The sequence below is a fragment of the Cotesia glomerata genome, linkage group LG1 (assembly GCF_020080835.1).
Source record: "Cotesia glomerata isolate CgM1 linkage group LG1, MPM_Cglom_v2.3, whole genome shotgun sequence".
NCBI lineage: Eukaryota > Metazoa > Arthropoda > Insecta > Hymenoptera > Braconidae > Cotesia > Cotesia glomerata.
The window spans coordinates 551084-561845 of record NC_058158.1 but is presented as its reverse complement, the minus strand read 5'-3'; the positions used below and the strand labels follow the sequence as shown (position 1 = coordinate 561845).

Sequence of the window (10762 nt, the reverse complement as noted above, 5' to 3'; positions counted from 1 at the left end):
CTGTAATTTCATCTCTCTGCACTTCCTCCCCCTTCTTCCAGTTTACTCTCATGTTTATGAATGTCGATAGGGATAATTTCTCGAACTAATTCTATTGTTACAAGCAATAAACAGTAATTTGTAAGTACACTGACGAATAAAAATTATTTTAGCTGAAAAAAAAATTTTTTGGACCAAAAAAAAATTATTTAAATTAAATTAAGAATAATTTTTTACATAATAATTTTTTTAACCATTTTTAATTCAATAATTAATTTTTTTTTAACAGTGTAATAACTTTCAATAATCGATCTACACTGATAGAGGGATTTATTAACTATTAATAATTTTATTTATTTGAAGACAATTATTTGATTTATTAATAATTAATAAGTATTTATTAATAGTTATCAAATATTTATTAACAGTTAATAAATATTTATTAAAACCTATGGTGTTAAAAAATCATTTATTAAAAGTTAATAAAGCTTATTAAATATAAAAAAATCCTTCTATCAGTGTAGTTTTGGAAAATTCCAATAGGTGGCGCATGGTCGCTGAATCTTCTCGCTACAAGAGAGTTAACTTTTATAAATTAAGTATTGAAATAAATTTTGTTAAAGTTACACTGTTAGAAAGATTTATTAATTATTAATAATTTAATTTATTAAAATTTAATAAATATTTTTTAACATTCAATATTTATTTGGGAAAAAAATACATTTATTAATAGTTAATAATTATTTATTAATAGTTAACAAATATTCATTAACCATTAATAAATATTTATTAACAGTTGATAAATTGTACTTAATAAATTAATTATTAACTGCTAATAAATATCTGTTAACTGTTAACAAATATTTATTAATATTCAATAAATCGTATTTAATAAACAATTTATTAACTGTTAATAAATATTTATTAAATTCTATAATGTTAAAATATCATTTATTTACAGTTAATAAAGCTTATTAAATATAAACAAATTTTTCTAACAGCGTAAGAAATAATTAATAACTGACTAAATTAATTCTCACGTTAATCAAGGATCATTTGATCTGAAGAGCAAAACTATTACCATCATTCCTACCTACATAGTCGCTTTAAATCAGATGGTACTTGTCAACACCGAGTATCTGGCACGCGACCACTAAACTAAAGTTTAATGTGCCCACATAACGTGTACCCGGCATATGTTGTCAGCAAGAGTTTGTAGTCTACTGTCCATTTAACCATCCAGCCCCTTCAGCGACTTTAGCTAAATTTCTCATGCCCGTATCCGAGAATAAGAACTGTCAGGCCACCCCCATACCATATCCAAGCAAAGAAGCGTCATACACCCAATAAAAATAATAATAAAACTAAAGAAACAAACTTTAATCTTTACTCCCCAACAAAAATTATACCGGTTAAATTTGATGTCCAGGATACAAATTACACCTTCTATCTTTAGATATTTTCATTAAAACTTTTATAAAATTTAATCCTACCGTCGTTGCAATAATTAACTTTTAAAGTTGTTAATTGAGTTTATTTGTTGTAAAGGATTAATTTGAATAAATATTGACTGGAGTATACACAATTATAATTTGAATATTCAGATACCGGATAGTGGAAAATTTGAAAAAAAATTCATGTCCATAGCAATATTTGTTCACAGGGGTTTGTTTAATTTAATGCTTGACATGCTGCGTTCATGTTAGTATCATATTATGAGAACCGCGATTTAAATACATATTTATGCTGAGATTGATAAATATTGAAATAGAGTTGAAATAACACCGTCGAATGTCGAGTGACTAAGTGGAACAGAAAAGGGGCAGGAGAAGGGGGTTGATTGTTTCCGAATGAATTAAAACAACTAAACGAGGCGGAACATATTCCACGCGGGTCATATCAAGGATGTGAGCGTGACAAAAAAAAAGTAATATACAAATTAAAGCATGAACCGTGTCGTTTAACGGGGATACAATCAAAATCAACCGGGTCTTTATTCAATAATGTGAGAAAATTTTTCTACCCTGATGGTATGAGATTTTTATTTCTAGTTTTTTTTTAAATTAAAAAATATCTACGTAGAAGATCAAATGAAAAGAATCTGATAGCATCGGACATTAAATCGGTGATAAATTTTTAAATAAAGAAAATTCAGAGGTTCCTTTAACTTTTGACTAGACTAGATGCTTGTCGGGGTCCAGATATATACATAATAGCTTGGGAGGGACGATAAGGAAATTTAAATGTCCATTGAATATTTTGAGTGCTCGGCTAACAGTGACCGTTTTAAAAAGGACTGAGGAAGAGGGCTCAGCAGGTACCTGTTCCGCTCTCCGGCTCTGGATACGTCAAGGACTGTTATGTTCGAGCCGGTGAATAGACCGAGGGGCCGACATCGGGGGCTCGGAGAGAGTGAAGAGGGTTGATGCACTTGTTACATGGGACACCTATTTCCTACGCTTACGCTTACACTCTTTCCAAGAGCTTCTCGATTTACTGTTATGTTATACACGTCCCTGGCATGTTCCAGGGATAAATTAAGTTTTTATGGGTTTAATTTATCGATCATTGAGCTTTTCAACTCCTGGGGATTTTTAATTAAAATTTATAGTATAGGCAAGTTATTTTTATTATTATTATTATTATACTTTCGGCGATCTAACATTTTAATTTAATATCAATCATTTGAAATTTTTTTTAAGTTTATTACAATTAAGATTCTTAATTACTCGGGAGAATTATTTAAAATTTTAATTGTGGAGTAAATATTAGAGATACTAAAAAACTCTTTATTTAGTCTTTTAGGTACAATATTGATTTTTAATTACTAGTAACCTTACTTGTGGACTATAAATAAATAAAATTCTGCTTTATTAAATAATTACTTTTGTTAAATTATACTGTAATTTTTTAACTATTGACATTTTTGAAGATATAAGCTCATCCCGATGTTACACTCATCAAGAGCTTTCATTTGAGTACCCACATGCATTTTCATATATTTTTCATATATACACATATATAATATATATCAAATATATGAAAAATTGATGTGGGTACTCAAATGAAAGGTCTTGATGAGTGTAATACCAGGATGAGCTTATATCTTTAAAAATGTCATTAGTTAACAAGATAACAAAGTCAGTTCTTAATTAATGACATTTTTTAAGATATAAGCTCATCCCGATGTTACACTCATCAAGAGCTTTCATTTAAGTACCCACATGCATTTTCATATATTTCTCATATATACACATATATAATATATATCAAATATATGAAATAAATGAAAAATTGATGTGGGTACTCAAATGAAAGGTCTTGATGAGTGTAACAACAGGATGAGCTTATATCTTAATAAATATCATTAGTTAACAAGATAGCAAAGTCAATTCTTAATTATTGATTTTTTTTTAAGATATAAGCCCATCCCGATGTTACACTCATCAAGAGCTTTCATTTGAGTACCCACATGCATTTTGATATATTTTTCATATATTCATATATATAAATATATAAAATATATGAAAAATTGATGTGGGTACTTAAATGAAAGGTCTTGATGAGTGTAATATCGGGATGAGCTTATAACTTTAAAAATGTCAATAGTTCACACGAAACAAGGTCATTTCTTAATTATGTATCTAGAGATACCAAATTTAACCATAAAAACCCGTTTTATCATATAAATACACTGGCCACAAATTTTTGCTTATTCTCTTAATAATATAGATAATTTATTTTAGCAACTCGATCTTAATTTTTTAAATCTTAAATTAATTATATTCAATTATTTTACATTGAATTAATTATAATAATACTTTTTTATAGAAAATTTAATTTCCTAAAAAAAAAAGTCCTTATCAATTTTTTTTATCTTGTGTTTTTTGGTCACAAATTTTTTTTTTTATTATTGTTTGTTGTACAATAATTTATACTTATATTTTGCGCTTTTAATAATAATAATAGCTCTTATGAAAAAATGAAGAATTTAAATTACACAGAAGCCAAAGCGATTTATAAAATGACATTAAGATAAGGTATAATAATATAATGTAGCACATATACGGATTCCACTTAGCGAATAGCGCGATATCAGTGAGAAACATGTATCACGCAAACAATAACTTGTAATTCAAAATAATCGTGACAGTATTATCATAAATAAATGATTAATCACGAAAAGGGTGTTTATAAATTATCGCAAGTAATAATTAATCTCGGTAGATGATGAATTCGCGAGTAGTATACACACTATTAGTATTAATACTGTCGTGCATAATTTACAAAGTTTATCTTATTGAAGTGAACCCAGAGGAATTCTCAGTGGCGTCTTGCAGTCTGAGGATTGACGCGAATCCTTCAGCATTGTTTGGCTTTGTCACTCAAACAGCCGTCCTGGAAAAGGTTAAACACATTTATTTAACAAATTTAATCTCCTCTTCACAGTTTGCTGCCGCCAAACAACTACTAAACATTTTAATGCCACCGATAAACCCCAAACTTTATCATCCCCGTTTAATTTTGATCACATTATTGTTAGACTGCTGTTACAGCGAATTAATTACACCCCGAAAGCATTAACCATGAACTGTTTACGATCAGGCGTTGATTGACGTTCATGGTTGCAGCACAAAAGTGTAAAATACAATAAAATTATATACTTAAGCTAGGAGAATAATTTTATTATAATTATCAATTAGATTTTTTGTGAAATATCTTTTTGCTTATTTATTTATTTATTTTTTTATTTACTTATTTAATCATTTTTTATTTATTTATAGTTCAAATGTATTTATAGTATCAAAATGTTATACATTCTTCTTATCTAGAGACGATATATGAATAATATTTAATTAATTAATTAATTAATCTTACAAAACTTTTCTTTAATTACTTGCTTTGAGTCAACGTCACATATTTTATTCTACAGTATAATTTTAATTGTTATTATCATTTTGAAATAATCTTTATTATTATTAAATATCTTCGCGCCTTGTGAATCATATAAATGTTAAGAATATTTGTATAATTAGTGTAAGGTATAATATAATAAGGCCCTTAGGGAGCTTTGGCTTCAGGGTCTAAATTTTTGAATAAATAAATAAAATAATCCACGGCCTCTGGAGATTAGTTTTGTTGTTGATCGTTAAATGAGGAAAAATTCTCAGTGTATAAAACTTTGAAATAAAATAAATGGAGGTAGTTTTGAAGCCAACGAGCCGGCTTTGCACAATGGAAAATACAAAATACTAAATACACAAATTCACATATATGCGGATATATTTTGTGGTACTCTATACGCCTATCTAAACTTTATTGCAGGAACGATGCCAATGATAACATTATTGCGTTATTTTATCGCGGTTGCGACATTCAATGTCGGCAATTAGTTACACGAGCTTTTGGGATTTCCGTGCTCTGTTGTCAATATAGCTGTATATGTGCAAATGTTCTGACAAATTTACTCTATCACGCTACATCGATACACTCCTATTTCCAATATAACCCGACTTGATAACCCGAAATATATAGAAAAATACGCTAGAAAAAAAATTTTAAATGAAATAAAATAAAATAAATAAATTAAATAACTTCCGATGACAGTTAAATTTCAACTTTGAATAGAATCACTATTAGTTTTAATATTTTTGACAGAAGTTTTATTATTGACTTTCTTTTTTTATTTTATTTTTTACAATCAAAAGTTTTAAATTTTTCATGCAATAATAATAATAATTCAATTCAATTCTTTGATAAAAATATTTTTCATCTAAAAAATAAATTTATTTATTCTAAAAATGAATAAAATTATTTTACAAAAATTGATTAATTAATTGAATAATTTATTTTAATCTTTACAATTTTAAATCCTAAAAATTTTTATAACAATTCAAATTTTTAATTTTTTTTTTATTTAAAAATCGAGTAATAATAAAAAATCTATTTCATTTTATTAAAAAAATTATTCAAATAATTTGAGTAATAATAAAAGAATAAAAAATAAATTTATTTATTCTAAAAATTAATAAAATAATTTTTCACTGAGAAGGTACCACAAAAATTGATTAAATAATTGAATTATTTTAATGTTTACAATTTTAAATCCAAAAAATTTTTATAATAATTAAAATTTTTAATTTTTTTTATTTAAAAAAATTTATAAATATTTCATTTTATTAAAAAAAATTATTTAATTAATTAATAAAAAATTTTTCCATGAAGAATTTAAATAAAAATTGAATAATTTATTTTAATGTTTACAATTTTAAATCCAAAAAATGTTTATAACAATTCAAGTTTTTAACTTTTTTTATTAAAAAATCGAGTAATACTAAAAAATCTATTTCATTTTATTTAAAAAATTATTCAAATAGTTAATAAAAAATTTTTCCACTAAGAATTTCAATAAAAATTAAAAAATTTAATGAATTATTTACAATTTTAAATTTTCCACATTTTTGTAATAATTAAAAGTTATTTTTTTTTTTCATTAAAAAAATTAAACAAATAATTTAAGTAATAATAAAAAAATAAATTTATTTATTCTAAAAATTAATAAAATTATTTTTCATTGAGAAAGTACCACAAAAATTGATTAATTAATTGAATTATTTTAATGTTTACAATTTTAAATCCAAAAAATTTTTATAATAATTAAAATTTTTAATTTTTTTTATTTAAAAAAATTTATAAATATTTCATTTTATTAAAAAAAATTATTCAATTAATTAATAAAAAATTTTTCCATGAAGAATTTAAATAAAAATTGAAAAATTTACTGAATTCTTTACAATTTTAAATTCTCCACATTTTTGTAATAATTAAAAGTTATTTTTTTTCATTGAAAAAATTAAGCAAACAATTTGAGTAATAATAAAAAAATAAAATAAAACAAAGATTCAAACAAAATAGTTACAAACTGTGCAGTAAAAGTCTGCAGCCGGAGTTGAAGGGCTTGGGAAAGGGAGCGCAATCGTGTGAATCGGTTGATGTAGTATAGATATAGGTAGAGCGGGATAATGCGGGCTTGATTCACTCCTGGTGGCGAATACGGGTAGGTCATTACGGGCCGCGAGCCCTGTAGTCGGCGTGAAGCTTCGCAATTCCAATTATAGGTACTCGGTTCAGATCACACCGTCATTGTCGGAGGGTCTCGTCATTCCGACTTTATCAGCTCCCTGTTCTCTAATTGTCCGGCGCAATTATTTAAATATTAACACCGATTGCATGCCCAGTATCAAATACCTGCCCGTCTCCCGGCTCCTGTCTTCATTATTACATATTACACGCTCTGAAAATTTTCTCTAATTAAAACAGCTCTCGTTTTTTCAGCTGGCGCCCTGGCTAACGAGACTCGCGGACGCCGATGCCAGAAATGTCGGAGTTGGAAAATTCTACCGGGCTTTTTCAAAGCTCATCCTCGGTATCAAACAAAAACAAATAAAATAGTATTTTTCAGTAGCTTGTAATCACAATAAAAATAAAGATAAAAATATATTTTCAGACGAGGGTAAAATTCATCTGATGATCACAGAATACAAAGCAGGAAAATATTTAGCTCTCGAAACGGAAGATCAGTTTTATAGACAACGGATTGAAATAAAAACAAAATTTTATCACGATCTAACTATTCTTTCAACTACAGTGTACTCACGTAAAACTTCTCTACTCTTTCATGTAACTTTTATTATTACATTTTATTCTATTTGTCTTGTATTTCTCTTCTTTATTAACTTCTTTTTTAACTCTCTTTTACCAACTTCTGGCTCTAACCTTTTTTCAATCGACTTCAAATAAATAATAGTTTTAAAAACTACAAAACACCTTATAATTTAACAGCAATTGAAAAGTTTAGAATCATTTTTAATAAAATTTTATTGCGATATATTTTATTTATTTTTAAAAAATAAAATCTCAAAAAGCTTCCTGCATTTTTTTAAACAAAATGAATTTTTTGATTAATCGCTTGTTAATTTAAACATTCAAATCATTTTTTATTTTTATAAAATTAAAACAATAATTTATTTCAATATTTTTTTATTCAATTAAAGCCAAAAAATTTTATTTGATTAAATAAAAAATAGATTAATTTTATCTATAATTTATATTTGAGCTCTAAAATTAAAGATTTTTTTTTTTTAATTTAATAATTTTGATTACACTTTTTAGACCTAAATTATTAAATTATCTTCTATATTATTAAGAAAATAAGAACAATTTTGTGTCGTGGATAGTCATATGATAGAATCGATTTTTTTTGTGAAATTTAGTGTCTTGACTTAAAACTTGTGTCTTTTACAAGGTTTCATATTATTCCCAGTGATAGTTAATTTATAATAATAAATATTGAAACTGCATTCAATAATGTTCTATCTCTAGCTACATAATTGAGAAATGATCTTGCATCTTGTAAACTATTGACATTTTTAAAGATATAAGCTCATCCCGATGTTACACTCATCGAGACCTTTTATTTGAGTACCTACATTAATTTTTCATATATTTTATTTATTTATATATATATATATGTATATAAATGAAAAATATATGAAAATGCATGTAGGTACTCAAATAAAAGCTCTTGATGAGTGTAACGTCATAAAGAGCTTATATCTCAAAAAATTTCAATAATTTAGAAATGACCTTGTATCTTATGAAATATTGACATTTTTAAAGATATAAACTCATCCCAATGTTACACTCATCGAGACCTTTCATTTGAGTACCCACATTAATTTTTCATATATTTCATATATATTATATATATGTATATATGAGAAATATATGAAAATGCAAGTGGGTACTCAAATGAAAGCTCTTGATGAGTGTAACGTCGGGATGAGCTTATATCTCAAAAAATGTCAATAATTAAAAAATGACCTTTTATCTTGTGAAGTAATTAAATTTTTGAAGATATAAGCTCATCCCGATGTTACACTTATCAAGAGCTTTCATTTGAGTACCAACATCATTTTTCATATATTTTATATATTTCATATATTTATATATATATGGAAAATATATCATAATGCATGTGGGTACTCTAATGAAAGCTTTTGACGAGTGTAATGTCGGGATGAGCTTATATCTTTAAAAACATCAATATCTAAAAAAGTACAGTGCAATTTAACAAAATTCATTATTTAATAAAGCAAAATTTTATTTATTTATAGTTCACAATTTTCTGCAGGTTATTAGTTTTTTCTTGAAAGTAAAAATTTATCATCCAGTTCAATTAAGATTTAATGACTGACAACATTCCATTGAATCTTTCCATAAAATCAATAACTCATCTTCCAAATTCCGATAAATTCTTTTTGTCCTCAGTCCAACGCAATATTCAAAAGAACCTGGCTGACGCAGACTTGAGCGTAACAATGCTTATGTAGACTAAAGTGTACGTAGAGGCTTTGCACCCTTACCTGGAGATTTGCTCGAGCGTACCGAAATTAAGGAATATTATTATATATTATACATTACAAAGGACGCAGACAAGAAGAAAGACTGGAGGATCTTCCGACCGTTATTCTTTAAAAAAATAACCAACGGATGATCCGAGCGCCAACGGTCCTCTTATTCTCTCTTCTCTTTGGATCTTTGGAGCGGCACGTGCCCTAAGTCGATCAGACCCTCACAAAGAATCACGACCCTCGGTGATACTTTTCTTCTCTGTCCTGTCCCGCTAGTTAAGTAACGCTGTTACATAAATAAAGGCACCATCCATCTGCCCGCTTTTCGCGGGAATTTTTTATTCTTGTCCTCAAAGTAACAAACTACTAACTTTTGTTATATTTTTTTGAGAAAAGTTTAAACCGATGTTTTCGCAAATAAATAACAGAGTTTGGAAAAATGCAGCAATCCATGACCTGGTGACCAGTCGTCTCTAAAACTATTTTTTGTCACCGAAATAAAATCACTTTATTCAGCCAACAGCTGTTGCCGGCACGATAACTGCTCGTGAAAGAAATCATTGTCGTTTGACACGTGTCACCACACCACTTTAAACTTTTTCTTTCTCTGTAGTTTGAGTTTGAGTTTTAGTTCTGACCATTTTTCACCCAGAAAACTCACAACTATTTCAAAACCAAAAAAAAGTTTTCAATCTTTTTCTTTGGTTTTTTTTTTATTGTTACAGAGCACTGTCGGACAAGTACTGCGGTGGCAAGTTCAAAAACATCTCGACAAATCACTCAAACATGTATCAATTATTTACAAGTCTCTTCAGAATGAACTACAGATTTATTCTGTGTGAATAAAATTATTAAAATTAAGAATGTAAATAATTTTTAATAAATAAATTTTCTTTAAAATAAATTTCTTGGTTTAAGAATTTTTCTCTTGAATATCAAGTTTTTTTTTTCATTCTAAATACAGGTGAATTAATCTATATTATTAAGAAAGTAAGCAAAATTTTGTAGCCAGTGTATTTATATAATAAAATTAGTTTTTATGGTTAAATTTGGTATCATTGGAAAAGTTTTGACTTGAATTTGTGCCTTTTCAAGGTTTTATATCATTCTCACCAATAGTCAATTTATTATTCAGGCTGCATTCGAAAATGCTCTATCTCTAAGTACTTAATTAAAAAAAGACCCTGTATCTCGTTAACTATTGACATTTTTGAAGATATAAGCTCATCTCGACATTACACTCATCGAGACCTTTTATTTGAGTACCCATATCAATTTTTCATATATTTCATATATTTATATATATGAATATATGAAAAATATATGAAAATGCATGCGGGTACTCAAATGAAAGCTTTTGATAAGTGTAA

At 26.7% G+C, this 10762-nt stretch overlaps 1 protein-coding gene across 2 annotated transcripts; it reads left to right on the top strand.

Moving 5' to 3' along the window:
- Positions 1-4048: 4048 nt before the first annotated feature.
- Positions 4049-10296, top strand: LOC123261895. 2 transcript variants are annotated; one of them, XM_044723764.1, is made up of 4 exons: positions 4049-4386; positions 7315-7405; positions 7469-7659; positions 10118-10296. In XM_044723764.1, the coding sequence occupies exons 1-4, from the start codon at positions 4207-4209 to the stop codon at positions 10232-10234; spliced, it is 579 nt and encodes a 192-aa protein (XP_044579699.1). In that variant the 5' UTR covers positions 4049-4206; the 3' UTR covers positions 10235-10296. The 2 variants fall into 2 exon arrangements, with proteins under 2 accessions (XP_044579699.1, XP_044579708.1); XM_044723773.1 differs by having other exon boundaries at positions 4052-4386; positions 7487-7659; positions 10118-10257.
- Positions 10297-10762: the final 466 nt, after the last annotated feature.